Genomic DNA, 20,672 nt, shown 5'->3' on the forward strand with positions numbered 1-20,672 from the left:
TTCCTATTTAGTACAATTTTTATTCGCATTTGATGTTTTCCCACAACTCACAGGATTTCATCCTCAGAAATTTTCTTAAGTTCAGTAATGAGCTCTGAGTTAAACTTTCATTATAAAAATTGAATTTTTTTTCGTTTTTTTTTTAATGTAGCACAAGAGTTGAACATTGATTAAAAGCTTTTTCATAATCATCAATAGCACTCATAAGATTTTTTTCTGGTATAGTGTCTCTGGTACTGAATAAAGTTGGTCTATACCCTAAAGGTCGTCCCACATTCATCACATTTAGACTGTCTTGGGTAGAATGGACTTTCTCATGATCAATTAGATCAGAGAGCTGGGTAAAATTTCTGCTGCACTGAACACACCTGTGAGGTTTCTCCCCAGTGTGAATTTTCTGGTGTTCAGTAAGATCAGTGCATGTGCTGAAGGCTTTCCCGCATGTATCACATTTATAAGGCTTTTCACCAATGTGGATTCTTTGATGGTTAATGAGATCAGAGCGCCGACTAAAGCTTTTACCACATTGATCACATGGATATGGTTTCTCCCCAGTGTGGGTCCTCTGATGTAAGATAAGAGCTGAGCACTGACTGAAAGCCTTCCCACACTCATTACATTTATATGGTTTTTCCCCAGTGTGGATTCTCTGGTGTTTGGTACGGTCTGAGTTCTGACTGAAACTTTTGCTGCACTGTGTGCATGGGTATGGTTTTTCTCCAGTGTGAATTCTCTGATGAAGAATAAGGTCAGAACTCTGACTGAAGGCTTTCTCACAACTATCACAGTGATAGGGCTTTTCCCCAGAGTGTACTCTCTGATGTTTAGTGAGGTCTGAGCTTTGGCTAAAACTTTTATTGCACTGATTGCAAGCATACGGTTTCTCTCCAGTGTGTATTCTTTGATGTTTAACAAGGTCTGAACGACGACTAAAATTTTTAGCACAGTCACTACATGGGTAGGGTTTCTCTCCAGTGTGGATTCTCTGATGTAGAATAAGGTTGGAGCTCTGACTAAATGTTTTCCCACATTCATCACATTCATAGGGTTTCTCGCCTGTATGAATCCTATGATGTTTAACAAGATCTGATCTTCGACTAAACATTTTACTACACTGGTTACATGGGAAAGGCTTCTCTCCAGTGTGAATTCGCTGATGATTAATAAGATCTGAAAGTCTACTGAAAGTTTTGCTACACTGATCACATGGATAGGGTTTCTCTCCGGTGTGAATTCTCTGGTGCAGAATAAGGACTGAGCTCTGATTGAAAGCTTTCCCACATTCATCACATTTATAGGGTTTCTCTCCAGTGTGGATCCTTCGATGTTTAATAAGGTCTGAGTTCTGACTGAAACTTTTGCTACATTGATTACATGGATATGGTTTCTCCCCAGTGTGGATTCTCTGATGTAGAATAAGATCTGAGCTCTGACTGAAGGCTTTTCCACACACGTCGCATTTATATGGTTTCTCACCAGTGTGGATTCTTTGATGTTTTATAACATCAGAACTCTGACTAAAATGTTTGTTACACTGGTTACATGTATAAGGCTTCTCTCCAGTATGGATTCTCTGATGTTTAACCAGGTCTGAGCGCTGGCTAAAACTTTTACTACAATGATTGCACTGGTAAGGTTTTTCTCCTGTGTGGATCCTCTGATGTATAATAAGGTCTGAGCTCTGACTGAAGGCTTTTCCACATTCATCACATTTATAAGGTTTTTCACCGGTATGGACTCTTTGATGTTTAATAAGGTCTGAGCTCCGACTGAAACTTTTAATACACCAATTACAAGGATAGGGTTTCTCCCCAGTATGAATTCTCTGATGCAGAACCAGAGCTGAGCTCACACTAAATGCCTTTCCACACTTATCACATTCATAGGGTTTTTCCCAGTGGGTTCTCTGATGTCTAATAAGGCCTGTACTCCAAGCAAAGCTTTGTCCGCATTCATCACAGTTATGTTGTCTTCTTTTAGAGAGGTTCTGATCCTTTTCATTTAATTTATCCCCCAATTCATGGAATTCTCTGCATTCAGAATCCTGGAGAACATTATCTTTGGGGTTGCCAGACTCTTCAGTCAATGGTTTTGCTGTAAATTCCTCCTCTGAAGCCAGATCTCCAATTTTGGTCTTAGTCTCACCATCTAAAACAATAAAAAAGTCCAAATGGAATGTGTTCTCCATACTGTAAGAAAGCTGCAGGTGAAACAGATCAGTATTTACTTATAAAATGTAGTCATAATATGGGAGTGCTCCAAAACACTGAAAATTATTTTCTGAGGGAAACTAGGAAGAATCAACAAGTAATGGATTATAATAACCACTTATTGAATGGCTTACCAGATATGTTCTGTATTTTTGTCACAGGAGATCTGGGAATACTGAAACCTAATCACAGTGGTTAGGAAAGTTTGACTAAATTAGGGCTGATACAGAATCCTAAAATTTAAAAAATAGGTCTATATAATCCTCCACCTCTTTTGTCCTGATTATTACCAAAGAAGTGGCCGAGAATACATGATTCCTTTTTGGAAACACCCAAATTCATTGATCGAACTTCCTTACTAAAGTGTGTAAACCAGAAAAAAAGAGAGATGGGGTGAGAACTCTGAGCTGATTTTTGAGGAGGCCATTCCTATTCTCAACAATACCTAATGCCTTTGATGGTAGGGAATGTGACAGCTCTACCGAGAATTTCTTGATTGTCAGCTTGCTGTTATGTGGTGTTTACTACAAAAGGCACACCACTGTCAGACTGCAAATGGTATAGAGAGCTGAGAACATGAAACAGATCAGTTTTAAGGACAAAAGTCCAAGATCCCAAGTCCCCAAGTGGAGGCGTCTTCCTTTTGCCAGAGGCAGAGGGAACTGGAAAAAGAAAAGTATCAAAGTAAATCTAAATGTATACTGACTGATTTAAGAAATATGCATACCTTATAGAGTTCACAAAATATATAAAATTAAAATACATGGCAAAAATAGCACCATGGGAGGGAGGTAAATAGAACTAAAATATTACAATGTCTTTGGATTATCCTAGAAGTAGTAAATTGAGATAAACTGTAAGAAATCTAATGTGTATGTTGTAATTTCTAAGGCAGCCTTTTTCAACCAGGGTTCCATAAGAAAATAAAATATAAAATAATTTGAGTGCCTATTTTCTTAATTCTACCAAAGATGGTACATAGTACCAAAATAGATATATAGGAGAGACATTAACACATTACTTATAGTTGAAGCCTTAGAGTATTTGGGCTTAATTCTCTCACAAGAATCACAGTTGAGAAAGGCTGCTCTAAGGTAATATTAAATAATAATAAAATAATGTACAAACAATAAGCTAATAGAAAAAAATAACAGGAAAAACAAAAACCCGGATAATGTAAAATTAGGCTAAAAAGGAGGAAAGGAATGAGATAAATAAAAACAAATAAGAACATGGTACATTTAAATCCAAACATTGACTTTGTTATATGTAAATTAACTACTTCAATAAAAAGCAAAGAAAAACCAATAGCTAACATCATACTTAATGGTTAAATAATGAATGTTTTTCTTCTAGGAATAAGGGAGCAAAGCAAAGGAATAAGGGATGCCCTCTCTTACTACTTCTATTCAACATTGCACAACTTCAATATTTCAAGCCAATACTGTAAGACATGAAAACTAACTGACATGTACAAATAAGAAAGCAAAAAAGTCAAACTGTCTTTACTCATAGACTACAAGATCATAGAAAATCCCAGTGTCTCAAAGTTATTAGAACTTCTAATAAGTTTATTAGAGCAATATACGAAAAACAATTTTTATTTCTGTATACTAGCAATGAACAATTAGAATGAAAATTTTAAACATTTTTATCAATTGTACCAAAAAAACAAAATATTTGGGAACGAATTCAATAAAATATGTGCAATGTTTGCACAGCGAAAACTAAAGAACATTGCTGAGAGAAATTAAAGATGAACTAATAGAAATATATGCCATCATTTATGGATAGGCAGATTTAATATTGTTAAGATGGTGGAATTCCCCCCAAATTGATCTATAGATTCAATGCAACCCCAACCAAAATCTCAAAAGGCTTTCTTGTGGAAAATTGACGAACTGATTAAACTTTATATAGAAAGGTGCAGAAGGGTCTAAACAATTTTAAAAAGAACAAAATTAGAGAAGTTACATTTTATTTCAAGCTCTACTATAAAGCTACAGTAATCAAGGCAGTGTGATATTGGCATAACGATAGACATTAATTAATGGAATAGAACAGGTAATCCATAAATAGATCCAAACATATGTAGATATGTCTTCAACAAAGTTACCAAGACAATTCAATGATGAAAAGGCAGTCTTTTCAACGAAAAATGTCAGAACTGGATACCATAATGACAAAAATTAATCCCAATTCTTACCTTATGCTATACACAAAAATTAACTAGAAATGTAACATAAACCTAAACATAAAAGCTAAAATTGTAAAAGTTCTAGAAGAAAGCAGATGACTAAAATTAACACACAGAACTGTGAGAAAATAATTTGTGCAGTTTAAGCCACTTAGTCTGTGATATTTTGTTATGGCAGCCCAAGCAGAAAAATACAGCATGTTTTCAAACTTTATACATTCATGGAATTATACCATATATTCTGCAACATGCTTTTTTTGCTCAACATTACGTTTGGAAGATTCATCCTTATTCATGTGTATAGCTGTAGTCCATTCATGTTCACTACTGTAGTGTGACACACACCAAATTTACCCATTCTCCTTCAATGAACAATAACATTTTGGTATTACAAACCATGCCAATATGAATATGCTGATACATCTATCTCAGTGCACATATCCGAGTATTTCTCTAGGTTATAAAAACTTAGGATCAGAATTGTTGGGTCTTCAACTAGATATTTCCAAAGTAGTTAAACCAATTCACACGTCCAGCAAGAGTGTATAAGAGTTCACACTGCTCTATATTCTAGCCAACTTTAAGTCTATTCTCTTTTTTTAACCCATTGTAATCAAACTTTTATCTCTACACCTTCATCGAAACTACACTTATTCAAGTCCCTAGTAAGTTCATGTTGACAAATCCAATGGTCAATTCTCAATCTTATTCTTGATTTATTTGACATAGTTGATTACTCTCTTCTTAAAACCTTTGTTTCCTTCTTGCTAATTTACTTTTCTCCTATTCTCCCCATACAACAGTTGGACAGATCTTCTATGTTATTATCCTATGTAAAGAGCTCTACTGGTTTCCCATTACACTGGGAATAAATTCCAAACCTTTACTATTGCTTAGATGGTTCCATATGATCTGGTCCCTTTCTCTCTGTCTTCTTTTCATTCCACTGCCCCTATTACCTGTCTATCCCAGGTTCACTCTATTCTTGTTACATTTAGGGACCTCTCGCATTTGCTATTCTTTCTACCTGGAATATTTTTCTCTCAAATAGTCATGTGACTTGTTCTCTCACTTCATTTGTATGTCCAACCATTTTTTACCATCTTAGAGAGGCACAATGCTAGGTGGTAAGTGCCTTCATTTTTGAGGCCCAGCTGAATGTGCTGAAATGACCAATTTGAGTAAGATTGCTATTTTTGAGTGAGACTCAGAGTAAAAAAAGGTTCTGCAGTAGGACCAGGTTGCAATGCAAGCTGTTCTGTCACATAATCTTATTAACCATGATAATCAATGGCACTGGAAGTATCTGCAGCAGTCAGGGATGCTGTATGCAGCCTCTTGTAACCCTCTGTAAGAGAATCACAGTGAAGTAAGGCCATCCTCTTTTCAGCCAACGACAATTTTCTATGTGAAAAGCATATCCTAGGTTGCTCTTGGGCACTAATAGAGACTTAATGCTTGATCACAGAGTACCAAGAAACTATTACAAACTGACCATTGTGTACTAGTTGTTTTTTGAGCCACCAAATCATAAAATTGGACGTACAAACCAGTATTCCATTGTGAAAGCAAGTCTAGAAGACAAGTGAATTCCATGTACTAGTGACTTGGATTCTCATAGGACCTGTTCCTGTTTCCATCATCTCTATTTCTCAACCTATATTCAAGACCTCATGAGAATTCTCTAATACCAATTAACGAAGGAATAGAAAGTACAGAACTGGTTTACAGATGGGCCTGCCCAGTGTGTGGGTGCAGCTGAAAGTGAACAGCTTTTACTTATACCAAGGTGTGGCCTAAAACACCAGTGAAGGCAAATTTTTTCAGTGGGCAGAATTTCAGATATACACTTGGCTGTGGACTTTTCATGGAAGGCAACATCTCTATATTGATTCATGGGTAGTGACTAATGGGTTATCTGATTAGTTAGGTACTGAGAAAGAACAAGACTTGAAGATTAAAAACAAGGATTCTGAGGGAAAAATACAAGGATAAACCATCTAGAATGGGCCAAGAATGAATAAATTTGTGCCTCATGTGACTCCTCGCCAAAGGGTATCTACTGCGGAGAAGCCTCTCAATCAGATGGAGAAGATGATCCATATTATCAGTGTCAATCAGCCATTTTACCAATGCTTGCCCAATGGACTCATATACAAAGTGATCACAGCAGCAAGGATAGAGGCTATGCATGGGCTCAACAATATGGACCTCCACTTATCAAGGGTTGTATGCCTATAATCACTGCTATGTGTTCAAGCATCTAACCACAAAAGCCAATACTGAGCTTCTAATAAGGTACTATTCCCTGGAGAAGAACTAGCCAGCCACTAGGGAGCAGAGTCATTAGACTAGACCTCTTCTATCATGGAGAGGGCAGCAATTTGTTTTCAAAGGACTAAATACATAGTCCAGATACAAATTTGCATTGACTTAAGAGAATGCTATATTTATTACCATGGTATTCTGCTCAATATTTCCTCTGAAAGATCCATTTTACAGGGAAGGAAGTAGAGCAGTAAGCCCATGCCCATGTAATTCATGGGTCTTACCACATGTCCCATCACTCAGAAGTGGACTGTGATAATGGTGGAATGATTTGCCGAAGGTTCAGTTTTGGTACCGGCTAGGCAACACCACCTGGCAAGTTTGGAGTGCTGTTGTACGGGTGCTGTCGTACAGAGGATAACAAAGAGCATTGTCTTCTACGTGGGTTTAGGAAATAAGGATGGAGAAATAGTAAGAATGTCTCCTCTTACTATATACCTAATAATCCACTTATATGATTTTTGCTTCTTATTCCCATAATCTTGGGCTTGCTGAGTTTAGGGTTCTGGTTCTCAAAGGAGAAACACTTCTATCGTGGAAAAAATTCATGATTTTGTTAAATTGAAGCTTAGTCTGCCTCCTGGCCATTTTGGGCTCCTTATGCGCTGAACTAACAGGTAGAGAAAGGTCACTCTACTTGCCAGGATGACTGATACTAATTACCATGGGGAATTGATTACTGATATGTAACAGAGGCAAGAAGAATATGTCTGGAACTCAGAAGACTCACTCAGGTGTGCTTCTTGGTTGTTTCATGTCTAATAGGCCCAGGCAATGGTACACTGAAGTATAACCTGAAAGAGAGATAATCACTAAGGGCTCAAATCACCCAGGAAAGGTTTATATTACTTAGCTAGGTAAAGAACTCTGTGTCACTGAGATTCTGGCAGGGGATAAGGGCAATATGGAATGGATGATGGGAGAAGAGAGTTATGATTACCAACTTAGGTTTGTGACCAGCAAAAACTGTAACAGTTATATTTTGTTATTTATGTCTTTTCCCCTCTCTCCTCACTACCTTATATGAAAAGCACTGATGGTAGTTAAGTTTTAGGTTTCAAGTGCGAGTCTGCTTTAATTATATGTCAACATGTAACGAAATGGTAGCTTAAGAGACTTATTTTCCTGCTGTGTTGGGAACACAGTAATCCAAAGGACAAAAGTGCATATCATAGGTTAAAAGAGGTGGATTGCAATGGATGTCCTCCTTTCTCCCCTTTAGATCTTCTGTTCACCCTGTTTGTGCCCCAGGAGGCTGATATCAGTTTATGGACTGCATCACTTGGGGTGAAATTAGATTTGGCCAAAAATCATGGGAGAATCACAGAGTAATCAATTGTCCTAGTTTGCCCAAAACAGAGGGAGTTCTTGGGATATGGAACTTTCAGTGCTAAATCCCAGGCAAACTGGGATAGGGTGGTCATTCTGCACCCTGGTTCCCTTCTTGCTGGGCCAGGAGTTGGAAGTAATTGTGTTTCTTTTAGCAAAGGCCAAAGTTCCGGTCGGGCAGCTCTATCCTACAGTTACATTCTCCTGGATCTGGTTATCAATCTCTCCCCTTGTAACTTAAGGCCTAAAGGTAGTAACTGCTTCTCATCGTCGTTTTCTTCAAGAATGTTCTCCATTCCTTGTTGACTTCTGTAATCTTTCCCATCCTCTTCATGAAACTTGTGAATTACACCATTTGAATGAGCCAACTGTTTCCTGCTAGAATCCTGACTGATAGATACATCCTGGTTTATTTTCTCCATAACCATTATCACTATCTGATACTATACTGTGTATTTATTTATTTCCTATTTCCCCCAGAGAATGTAAGCTCCTTGAGGGCAAAGCCTTATCTGTTCAGTTTACTACTATATCCCCTTAGAGCAGTGCCTGGCACAGATAAGCCCTCAGTAACTAAAAAAATATTATATGGTTAATAGTAATAAGCTATTATCTTAACTAATAAATATTTATTAACAATAAGTGTTTGTTTAATAGTTGGTTAAGTAATTTGAAGGATACATTAATGTTAGCAGCAATTATCTTTAGATGGTGGAGTTGTACATTATTTAGACCTTCTGTTTTGTGCCTTTCTACATTTTATAAATGTACTTTAGTATAATAAAAAATGTTATATATACTCTAAGAGAGACAAACAGATGTACAATATGTATATTGATTTATATAAAACTGCAAAGGAGGAGGCCCAATTCCTGCAGAGATACTCAGGAAAGATGAGAGCTAGATGCCTTAGAACAGATTCTTAAGGAAAGACACATTCTAAATACAGGTGAGAGAAACTAAACAAAATAAAACAAAATTTGCTCCAAAACTAAAAAGAGGCAGAAGATCTAGAGTAAAAGAAAGGGATAACAGAAGTTGAATTTCATAGGCAAAACCACGGCAATGGGAGGACCAAAATCAAAAAGCAACTAAATGTGATGTGGAAATGAGATCTTGCAGAACACATGAACAAAGTTGAGATCAAAACTAGCTTACTAAAAAATAACAGTGGCTACCATTTATAAAGAATTTACTACCAGCCAGGTCTGTTCTCAGAGTTTTACATGCAGGGTCTCATTTAGTGCTTGTGGTGTTTGTTATAGTAGTAATGGAGCCCAATGAACCCTATCTCCCAATACTTACATCCTTGTGTAGTTCTCACTAACAATGACTCTGGAATTGATCATGTGACTTGCTTTGGTCAATAACATAGTAACAAAAATGTAACACAAAAAGAGGTTAGAAGAGTGCTTATGCATCCCAGGGCTTGCTCCCTCTCTAATTTTGGAAACTAGCTTCCCTGTGAAAAAGTCTGGGCTAGACTGCTGAAGATACGTGATCCAAGCCATAGCCAGCACCAAAAGTCAGACATATATGATTGATACCAGCTTAGACTCTGCCGTAGTTGAGCCACTAGATCAGGGGTCGCCAGTCTGTGGCCTATTAGGAACCGGGCTGCACAGTGGCTGGCGAGCAAGCAAAATTCATCTGTATTTGCAGCCACTCCCCAGCACTAGCATCACCACCTCAGCTGCACCTGAGATCACCAGGCATTAGATTCTCATAGGGGCACCAGTCCCTGCTGCCAGAAAGGTTGGGGACCACTGCACTAGATGACAGCATGAGTGATCCCAGACAAGACCGGGAGAAAAAAAATGCCCAGCTGAACCCAGCCCAAGCTGATGACTTACAGAACCATAAGAAAATAACACTGTTTAAAAATGTCTGATGTTTTAGGTCAGTAAGTTTGGGGGACCTTTATTATGGAGGAATAGACATAATCCTCAAATAACCTCCAAAATATGAATTATTATATACTTATAAAGTGAGGAAACAGAATCATAAAAAAATGTAACTTACTGAAGCTAGTAAATGACAAAGCTAGTAACTGAATCCAGGTTGTCAGACCCCAAAACTTTTAACTACTCCCTTAGTTAATGAGAAAGATAACTTGAAAAGATTTTAAAAGGAGAAATATCAAACACTGATAGACTGATGATAAAGTGATTATAATGGGAAAAATGGATGATTTGGGGAACTTCAAGGAGAGGAAGGAATTCCATGAGAATTTGATTGCCAGAATTCACAGTAAAGTCATGTGACTGTGCTTGCAGCCCTGCAGAGATGGCACTGCCTAATAGTGAGGGTAGGCAATGAAGAACAGCACTTGAAGACACTAACATAGCTATGGTAACATCACCCCCCTCCCCAAAACAACCAAGAAAGATATAATACACTGCTGCTCACCTGTCAGAAGGTGGTGTTCTTGAGATTCGTAATTGAGCTGGATCTCCATGGGCTGCAAATGGACACGTGACACCTCAGGGAGCAACTGGCGAATTACCATTTCCTCAATAAGCAACTGGGCTCCACTGGGCTTAGAAGGGAATCATCACAGAGACTGGAGATATAAACTTTGACGCTAGACCACCAGAAACATCCTCTAGATATAAAAGAAGTATAGGAGAAAACAAGATCTCATTTAATTTCGAAGTGCTTTTCTCTTAGAATTTATTAACCGTCCTCTCTCAACATCCAGGAGTCAGGCATTACCCCTCTTGGTCATATATTTTCCATTCCAAATCTAGAGATCTTCAAACATCATTGAGGATTAATGCTACCAAAATAAAGATATAACTAGAAAGATACTGCAGGGGAGGGAATCTTAGAATTTTGTCCCTGTGGTTAACACTATGTTATTCGTTTCCCTTTCTATACCAAAATGATACTACCGATCCATCATCACGATCTGTCTTTCCCTCTTTCCCTTCTTCCAACACTCACACATTCAGGTAGCTCTTTCCCGGCAGGGTCGACTGATTCGCGGGGATACATCCACTTTCCTAATTCCACCCGCTCCCAAAGTTTCCGGTGTCTATTCAGTTGAACCCAAGACCCACCAAGGACTGACAGGGAACTAACAGCACACTAGGCCGAGAACCGACTAGCGCGCCATTCTCCGGAGCCGCGCCCAGGAGCGACCCCAGCGTCCTCGACTCTCCACGGCTTCAAGAAACCACACACGGTTGCCCAGCAGCGCTGAGAGGACGCTCGAGAGGCGAGATCACCCGAGTTCCTCCGCCTCCCCAGAGCCTACCTCATCCATACCTCCACGCGCTCTCCAGGGCGCTGTCAAGCCTCACTCACCGCAAACCCGCCATCGCCGGGTCCGCTCTAGGAATCTGGGAGAATTGCTCTGCTCTACGGCGCGTGGCCTCGCACGTGCGCACGCGCGGGCGGCCGCGGCGGCGGTCTGGGTGGGCGTGAGCCAAAGGAGGCTGAGATTTAACCTCCCAACGTCCGCGGAGCTGTCCGCAGCCGAGCGGTAGCGAGGGACTTGGTTGGCCGGTTACAGATCCCTTGCTGCCCTATCTGTGGTACTTGTTCTGAATGTCGGAAAACAGCTTTCGGGAAAGCTTTCTGGGGCGGGATAGGTTTTCTGACTACTTAGTGGGTTCTTCCCTAGTTATCTCTTTTTTTTCCACCTCCCAACCCTCCATCTCTCAGATTCGCTGGTGTGCTTCCGTTCTAATTTTCTTCCCGTCCTCTCTGGCTTTTCTCCCAGAAGAGTAGCGTGCCTCCGAATCCCCTGGAGGCCTTGTGAAAATACTGATTGTTGGGTCCCACCGACTCAGTAGGTTTGGGAGCCCAGGTTTTCATGTGATCCTGATGTTGTTGGTCCTGGGACCACGCTTTGAGAACCCCTGCCGTAAAAATAAGAAATGCTCCGTAGTTAATCCCTGAATTGCTGGGAAGGTGGTTTTCATCTACTCTGCCATCAAGAAAGGGCACGGGGTCTCTTTCTATATAGTTTGCTTGCCAGTACTCTCTCATTATGACTAAAGGATCAGGGCGAGAAGAAAGATCTGAAATGGGGGCGAGGGGCGGCAGGTGGCTGGGGCGGGAGGCAGGGTAGCAAGGTATCAGGATAGGAAAGGATATTACTGTGTTCTCGGAAATATCTTGGGAAATAATGGGGGATTTAAAAGAAGGATTTAGACAGGTGAGACATATGACCTGGGTTAAGATGCTTGGAAGAAAAGGTTTAGGTGTGAGAAAATGGTGGCTGGCTGAAGTGATGGTTGAAAGAGAGGAAGAGAGCTTTCTGTCCCAACCCAAGACCCTCTTCCAATATATGAAATGTTCAGGATGTATGAATGAGACCCAGACATTCCTGTAAGGAACTTTTTTAGGTCCAGACTTCACAAGTAGCAACTGCAGATACTTTTTGAAAAACAGCTTTACTGAGGTATAAAAGACATACAATAATCAACAAATATTTAAAGCATACAATTTGATAAGTTTTGTCATATGCATACAACTGTGAAACCATCACCGCAATCAAAATAGTGAACACATTAACTCCAAAAGTTTCCTCTTTCCAATCCCTCTTTCTCCTCTCACAGACCCTAACCACTGTTCTGCTTTCTGTTACTATAAATTAGTTTTCATTTTCCAGAGATTTATTTAAATGGAATCACACAGGATCCAGTCTTTTTTAGTCAGACTTCTTTCACTTATTTTGAGATTATATTGCTATGTGTATCAATAGTCCATTTCTTTTTGTTGCTGAATAATATTCTATTGGATGTATATACCACAACTTGTCTCTTCACCAGTCAATGGGCATTTGGGTTATATTCAGTTTTTTACTACTACAAATAAAGCTGCTATGAACATAGGAACATTCGTGTACAGTCTTTATATGGACATGTGCTTTTTTTCTTACATAGTAGGTATATGTTTAACATTTTCAGAAACTGCTACGCTGTTTTCAGAGTGGCTGAATCATTCTGCATTCCAGCAGTATATGAGAATGCCATCGTTGGCATATTACTTTTAACAGGTTTCCAGTAAAACAGAATGAGAAAGTTAATCAAAAGTTAATTCTCATGTACAAAGGCTAAGGGTACTTTTACCCAGAAGTGACGATATGAATATACATCTTCTGGGTGTTTAACCAAGGAAACCAAACCATTCTTTGAGATTACACTAGATTTGTTGCTTTGGGGAGTCTTACCAGAGATGTTACACTCTGTATGTGAGTCTGAGAAGCCAGTTTGGAGTTTAACAGTTTGCTGAATTGGCCAAAACAAACCTAGACCCAACTGTAGTCCACACAAGCTCACACTGAAGAGGTTCTTCTCAGTAAGGTAAAGGAATTCAGAGGTTTCCAGAGAGATCAGCAGATACAGAGATACAGGCATGGGAAATGATATGAGATTCTCAAGAATGAAACTGAGAGGCCATCAACCAATATTCTACCTTATTTCTATTTCCGGTTCCATTTCCTCTTGAGGGAAACTAGGCCAAACTAACATATGTCTGATTTAGGCATAGATTCTAGAGCAGTGGTTCTTAATCTTTGTAAGATAATGTACTCCTTTGAGAATATGATGAAAACTATGGACCTCATCCTCAGAAAGTTGAACATAAAGTCTCACATGTGAACTTTTGCTTATCATGTAGTATTAGAAATAAATTTCATTTTATACTTAAACTATATAAGCAATCTTCACAAAGAATGAATTTCAATGTAAATATAAATTTTTAGTTCCAAGTAAAAAAGGGATGTAAATACAAATTGTGAAGCCACATACCTCTCCTTTTGATCAAATAAATATTAACAAGTCGATTGCTGCTGCTTGTTTTGAAAGACATCTAAATTATAGACAATATGATATCTTTATATGCATGTCCGATTGACTTTGACTTCTTGAAAACAGAACCAGTGTTGAAAAATCAGATTCAGAAAGGGAAATAATGGCCAATATAATCAGAGTTCCCAATGTTCACTTTGGCAGATCTAGGTAGGCTTGTATCAAGAAACACCAGACTTCCACAAGGCTTTTAGATTGAATTATCTAATTCAGATTAGATAATTTCCTTTATCTTCCCTACGTAAGGTCTTTGACATCAGTCTGAAAAGTCTTCAATTCTAAGTAACTGATAATCAAGTCGCAGCAGTTTAAACAACTCTTGGTTTGTACTTACCACATTGCTGTGGGTTAAATTGTGTCCTCCCAAAAGATATGTTCAAATTCTAACCTCTGGTACCTGTGAAGGTGACTTTATTTGGAAATAGGATCTTTGCAGATGTAATCAAGTTAAGGTGAGGTCCAGGTAAGCCTTAATCTAATGGCTGATGTCCTTACAAGAAGAGGTAAATTCAGACACAGAGGAGACTCATAGAAGTGATATGTGAATGTGGAGGTGGAGGCTGAAGTGGTGCATCTATAAGGCAAAGAATGCCAAAGATTGCCAGCAACCACCAGAGATCAGGAGGCAGGCATGGAACAGATCCTTCCTTAGAGCCTTTAAAGGGAGCATGGCCCTGCCAGTACCTTAGTTTTGGACCTCTAACCCCAAGATCTGTGAGAGAATAAGTTTCTGTTATATCAAGCCATGCTATGGTAACAGAAGTGGGGTGCTGCTATAACAAATATCTAAAAATGCAGATATAGATTTGGAATTGGGTGATGGCTAGAGGCTAGAAGGCTTTTTTTTTTTTTTTTAACACCTACAGCACCTGGTCTTCCTAGGTGGACTCCCATCCAAGTACTAACCAGGCCCGAACCTGCTTAACTTCTGAGATCAGATGAGACTGAGTGTGTTCAGGGTAGCATGGCCGTACTAGAAGAGTTTTGAGACTCATGATAGAAAAAGCCTAGGATGCCTTGAAGATATTGTTGGTAGAAACATGGACATTAAAGGTGATTCTGGCAAGGGCTCAGAAAGAAGGGAAAAGGATAGTAGAGAAATGTTCTGTCATCTTAGAGAATACATATATTGTTATGAACAGAATGTTGCTAGAAATAATGAGCATTTAAAGGTATTTCTGGTGAAGACTCAGACAGAACAAGGAAAACTGTTAGAAACAAGCAAAGGTGATCCTTGTTATAGAGTAGCAGAAACTGCCTGAATCATGTTCTGCTATTGGTTGGAAAATACAAATTTTAAGTGATGAACTTGGATATTTAGCTGAGATTTCCAAGCAAAGTGTGGAGGTGTGGCCTGGCTTTCCCTTGCTGATTATAGTAAAATATGAAAGAAAAGAGATAAATTAAAGAAGGAATTCTTAAGCAAAAAGGAATCAGCACGATGATTTGGAAATTTGCAGACTGTCCAAATAGCATGGAGACAAGGCCATGAGGGTATCTGGATAATCCTTTGGTGAAGAGATTAGATGTGTGATTCATAGATCTAATCAACTATCTCAGTAGAAACCAGGAATAGAAATGGGGTTTTCCAGGAAGGATCTGTGGAGAACCTTTGCAACTAATTGTGTGGATCCCTTTGATATCTATGGAAGACCAACATGGTTCTTGAGAATGTTATATCACCAGAAACATTGCCAGCTCAGACTGAATTGGATAGAGACAGGAAGAAATGAAGGATGGCTGTCAGATTTCTGGGGTTCTACATGCAAGAAATGTGATGTCCAGAGTGTAGGGCCACTACTGAGGGCTGGGAGACCAGGGCCACCTCAGCTGACAGTGGCTCAAGGAAGAGTGGAGCTCATGTGGCTCAGAGACTAGAGTTGATGGGGTCTCTGTGGACCCAGAAGTTGGAGCTGATGGGGCTTCCATTGGCCCAGAGGGCAGACTGAGCCATGGAGTAATTTGGGAACTTTATAAACATTTGGAAATTAAACAACACACATCTAAATAACGTACAGTTCAAAGAAGAAATCACAAGGGAAATTAGAAAATTTTTAAACTGAATGAAAATGAAATGCAAAATAAAACTTTATGGAATGCAGCAAAAGCAGTGCTTAGAAGAAAATTTATAGCTTTAAAATGCCTATATTACAAAAGAAAATATCAGTAACCCGAGCTTCCACCTTAAGAAACTTGAAAAGGGAGAGCAAACTTAACAACAACAAAGCAGAAGTAATAATGATTAGAGTAATAATTAATGAAATACAAAGTAGAAAAACATTAGAGAAATATGAAACAAAAAAAATTGGCTCTTTGAAAATGCCAACAAAAATTGGCAAACATTTATAGACTAACCGAGAAAAAAAAAGCAGAGAATAGGGATATCACTACCAACACTACAGAAATTTAAGAATATAAGAAAATACTCTGAACAACTTTATGCCAACACATTACACAGTATAAGTGAAAGGGACAGATAACTAGGAATATACAAATTACTAAAACTGCCTGAAAAAGAAATAGAAACTGAATAAATGTATAAAAAGTAAAGAAATCGAGTAATAAATTTTTTTCTAACAAAGAAAGGCACAAGCCCATATGACTTCACTAATGAGTTTTATCAAACAGTTTAAGTTTGCTAAAACTTCACAATCTCTTCCAGAATATAGTGGGGGCCAGTAATTACTCTGATATCAAAGCCAAAGACATCACAGGAAAATAAAACATATCTATAACAATACGAACACAAAATCTTCAATAAAATATTAGCAAATTAAATTCATTAATACATAAAAAGGACTATACACCATGACCAAATGGAATTTATTCTAGTAATATAGGTTGGTTTAACATCCAAAAATAAGTTAATATATTTATAGATTTAAATACCTCACTCTCAATAATGTTTGCCAATAATAGAATGAATAAATACTGGCATAATCTCACAAAATAATGTTATTAGAAATGAGAATGTACAGTGTACAACAACACAAAACAATATGAATGGAATTCACAATGTTGAATGAAGTCAGACTTAAAAGAGTAAATACTGAATTCCATTTATATAAAGAACAAAAACAGGCAAGATCAACTTATCATGATCAAAGTTCAGAGTAATGAATACCTTTCAGGGCTAGAGGAGGGTAATTAATTGAAAAGAGCACAAGGGGGACTTCTGAAGACTGATAATATTGTTTCTTCATCTAAATACTAGGAACATAAGTGTGTGAATATTCAACAAACTATATGTGCACTTATTTACATGTAAAATCAGCATTACTAACCAATATTTGGCTGTTCTGCATTCAAAGCATTACAACACAGGCCAAATACAAATTTTTATTACAATGTTTCACCTTATTCTCTGAGACAATTCCACCTGCCTATCCCATCTCATTCTCTTTCCATGAACTATTCTTTTCTATCTTCAATTTCTCTCCACTCACTTTAACCTTTTCTACAAAAATATAATTAGGTCTCCATTAAAAAAAACAAACACCTTTTAATCCTATTGCCTAGTCCAACCAATGCCTTCCCTTTTTCCTTCCTGCATTATCACATTTTCTCAAGAGGAATTATTATGTATTCTCAGTGCCTTACTATATACACTGTCTTAATCCCTGGCAAGGACATTCCACACATAACATCTCTCTCTGGCCTTCCTTCTGCCCCTCCCCCTAATTGCAGCTTCACCTCAGTTCTCACCCTTCTCCAGCTCTCTGCCGCATCTACTAGTCACCTGTTCCCTCTCCTGAAATGCTTTCTTGGCTTTTATGATGTTTGATCCATCTGGGCTCTCCCTCTCTGAGCAGCTCTTCATCTTTATCTGCTCTTCCTCGTCACATCCCAAACATCAATATTTCTCAATTCTCTATTTTTTAATTTGCTCTGTCCAACACTGTCAGATAATACTCTGAAGTTTACACTTCTGGGCATGTCATATATAAATGATCTGCCCTGATTACTAAATATATTTCTAACTCTTGAACCTAGCATTTGAAACTCTCCAAATCTGACCCCAACCTATCCCGCAGACTAGGTTGGAGCCAACCAAGATGCTGGGCTAATTCCCGAATATGCCCCGGATTTGCCAATGCTGTACTCTAGTTCCTGCCGCTCCCTGCATGGGATACATTTCCCTTCTTTAAATCGACATTTTAATCTTTCGTCAGGGCTCAATTTGAGTAGCGCATTCAATGACCAAATTATTCTGACCTCCTGTTCCGCCCCGCCCCGCCGCCCACGCTCTTGCGCTCCATTGCTGGGTCGATTCCCCGCCTTGCACCCTCGCCGTTCCTGGGCAGGATCCCTACCCCTACGTTCCTCCCCGTAGTTTCTAGGGCTGTCATTGCGGACAACGTGTTTACGGTGTGCGAATGTGCTCTGGTCCTCCTCTCACCAAAATTTTTAGACCGCAGGTTCTATTTTTATCTCCTTGATGCAAGCTCAACCGCGCGCTCTCTCTCTCTCCACTTATATTTCTTAAAAAAATGTTTTTTCCCTCTCTTGTAGTCGCTTGTCAACCATTTTGACTAGGGGCTGTACCCACCAGGTCCCACTCAGAGACGCGTCGGTTCTCCCCGACCCTGTACCCCTCTTTCCTAGCCCTGGGGCCCGCGGCTCGCCTGCTACAGAGCTTCAGTCCTCCCGGCTTCCTAGAGGGGCACGACCCCCCCCCACACTTCCGGCGCGCGCGGCCCAAGCCGGTCCTGCTCCCTTCTTGGGGTCGGTCCCAGCAGCCCGCAGAGCAAAGGGTGAGTGAGGCGGTCCGACAGTGTGGCCGCGGGTGCTTTCCAAATCACGTCTGTCCTGCCTCACCCTCCCCGCCGCCTTGCCGCGGCCTTCTTGGCCTGCCTGTGTCACAAGCAGAGCCTGCGGCTGCACCAGGTGGCCATCTCTCCTCGACCGTAATGCCCATCCCCCCGCCTATCCATCCGTCGGTCCATCCTTTCTTGCTTTTGTCGGTTTGCTCTCTCATCCACCCGCCCTTGCGCCCTTTGGCTCCTCAAGCACTTACCTGCGCCTTCTGTGTGCCAGGTTGGTGGTGGAGGAATCAGGGATGCACAGATGGAATCTTCTCACGCAGCCAAAGCTCGCTGTTGAGTCAGGTCTCAGCCCTCTGTCTTGACTTACCCGGTCTAGGTTAGATTATTTACCAATCACTCTCAGAGCACTTACTACTTTCCCTTTTGTAGTTCTTATCACCATTAAATTAGGTCATTATGTGTGCTTTCTCTTTGACGTTTGTCTCTCTCTAGAACAGTCTTATTCATAACTCTCTGCTCAGCGCTTAGCATAGTGCCTGCACGAAGTAGGAAATGTGTGAAAAACAAGTCCTTTATGAAAGGATCCTCGGGTTGGTTGGGAAGACAGATGCGAAAAGGCAGTTCAGCAGAGTACACACCCCTAAGAGTGTGGACTCTGGAGTCAGACCTTTTGATTTCAAAACAGTCCAGACTACATCACTTACAAGCTATATGACCTGGAGCAAATTACATAACTCTTCTGTTTCTCTTCAATAAAACAGTAGAAGCTAGAAGATAGAGTAATGTGGAGATGAAATGAAGACACTTAAAACAAGTAGACAGTGATTGATCGATTCTATAAGGAAAACTCAATTAGTGTTTTCTGTTATAATTAAGTAAGCAAACAATGCAGATACATGTTAATAACGGCTGTGTTTCAGCAGCCAGAGTTGCCCTGGAAGTACCTTCTGGGTTGCTTGGACTAAGAGTTAGCTGGAACTAGGAAGGGCTGTATCCAAGCTCAGTGCCTCCAATCCCTTAACTTGTTGGGCATCTGGGTTCCCCAGACAACTCCATAAACAACCAACACAAATCCAGACTTCTGGTCCAAAGCTGTCAACTTATGCCCCCACTGATAAGCCTGGCAGATTTAGGACTAATCTATGGAACTTTGTAGATCAGTGAAGGAGATGAAGAATGAACAGACAGTACTTTATAATGAAAATCTTCCCTTTCAGCCACACACACCATGGTGGCCAAGTTGGTGCGGCATAATATTTATAATAAAAATTGAATAATACCACAAACCGATTGAAATTAAAAGGTACGATACATGACATAGACCAGTGATTTCCAAGTAAAAGACATATATCAGTGTGATGTAGGCTTTGGTAAATTCTACATACCCATCAATACACAGATCTGATGATATCTTGTCAGGGCATTTCTTAAATGTCATTTGTCTCATAAGAACAAAAGAAATGTATTTAGTATTTCTCTTATACTAAAACATTAAGAAGAAAATAGCCCCAAGTTTCTTTGTAGTTAGGTAAGTGTATGGCACATCTCTTAAATCTGGCAAAGCACAGTTTAGGAAATGCTATTTTGTGTGCATCTCAGACCCAACTTTCTTCATAAGTAGTTCAGTAAATGATGCCATCATCCTTTCAGCCACCAGAGTCAGCCAGAAACCTGAGTCCTGTTCTCTCTTCCAAATCCTTATCCAGTATGTCCCTAAGTCCTGTTAAATCTCCCATCTTTATATCATTTGGCTCATATAGCTCAGGCCCTCATTACCCAAATGGTTGCAACAGAAGCCTTCCCATCTTTACTTAACACCACTTTCTGGGTGGGTGAACAGAACTTTCAGCCATCCTTGTGGCCTCGAGTATCAAATACAAACTCTGTGCTACAACGTCTCAGAACCTTAGTGGCCTGGCTCTTCTTCTATAGGCGCCTCCTTACACTATTCTTTAATTCTGTCCCCAGCTCTGGCCCAGGCTTTTTGTTTCTGTTTTCGTCTGTCCCTTCCTTCCTTCCT

At 39.6% G+C, this 20,672-nt stretch overlaps 2 protein-coding genes and 1 pseudogene across 11 annotated transcripts in view; 1 reads left to right on the forward strand and 2 right to left on the reverse strand.

Moving 5' to 3' along the window:
• LOC120586681 (zinc finger protein 271) lies at positions 1 to 19,028 on the reverse strand. Of its 6 annotated transcripts, none has more exons than XM_039843169.1 (3): positions 18,904 to 19,028; positions 10,474 to 10,669; positions 1 to 2,148 (listed from the first exon to the last, which is right to left on the reverse strand). In XM_039843169.1, the coding sequence occupies exons 2-3, from the start codon at positions 10,571 to 10,573 to the stop codon at positions 143 to 145; spliced, it is 2,106 nt and encodes a 701-aa protein (XP_039699103.1). In that variant the 5' UTR covers positions 10,574 to 10,669; positions 18,904 to 19,028; the 3' UTR covers positions 1 to 142. The 6 variants fall into 6 exon arrangements, 5 of the variants coding, with proteins under 5 accessions (XP_039699103.1, XP_039699086.1, XP_039699077.1 ...); XM_039843152.1 differs by lacking the exon at positions 18,904 to 19,028 and adding an exon at positions 11,374 to 11,458; XM_039843143.1 differs by lacking the exon at positions 18,904 to 19,028 and adding an exon at positions 11,335 to 11,456.
• Positions 14,744 to 14,862, reverse strand: LOC120590562 (uncharacterized; annotated as a pseudogene).
• ZSCAN30 (zinc finger and SCAN domain containing 30) overlaps positions 18,540 to 20,672 on the forward strand; it is a 24,575-nt gene continuing 22,442 nt past the window's right edge. For 3 of the 5 annotated variants that reach the window (XM_039843236.1, XM_039843225.1, XM_039843200.1), the window contains exon 1: positions 18,540 to 18,640. The gene's annotated coding sequence lies outside the window, so the exon portion shown is untranslated. The other 2 variants (XM_039843209.1, XM_039843217.1) reach the window with 2 other exon arrangements.

Source organism: Pteropus medius, unplaced genomic scaffold, assembly GCF_902729225.1.
Source record: "Pteropus medius unplaced genomic scaffold, Ma_sr-lr_union100, whole genome shotgun sequence".
Taxonomy (NCBI): Eukaryota; Metazoa; Chordata; class Mammalia; order Chiroptera; family Pteropodidae; genus Pteropus; species Pteropus medius.

Coding starts and splice junctions, on each gene's coding strand:
- LOC120586681 (XM_039843169.1), bottom strand. CDS start 10,573: ATGGTAATTCGCCAGTTGCTCCCTGAGGTGTCACGTGTCCATTTGCAG. Junction 2,149..10,473: donor AGAACACCACCTTCTGACAG/GTGAGCAGCAGT, acceptor TTATTGTTTTAG/ATGGTGAGACTAAGACCAAA.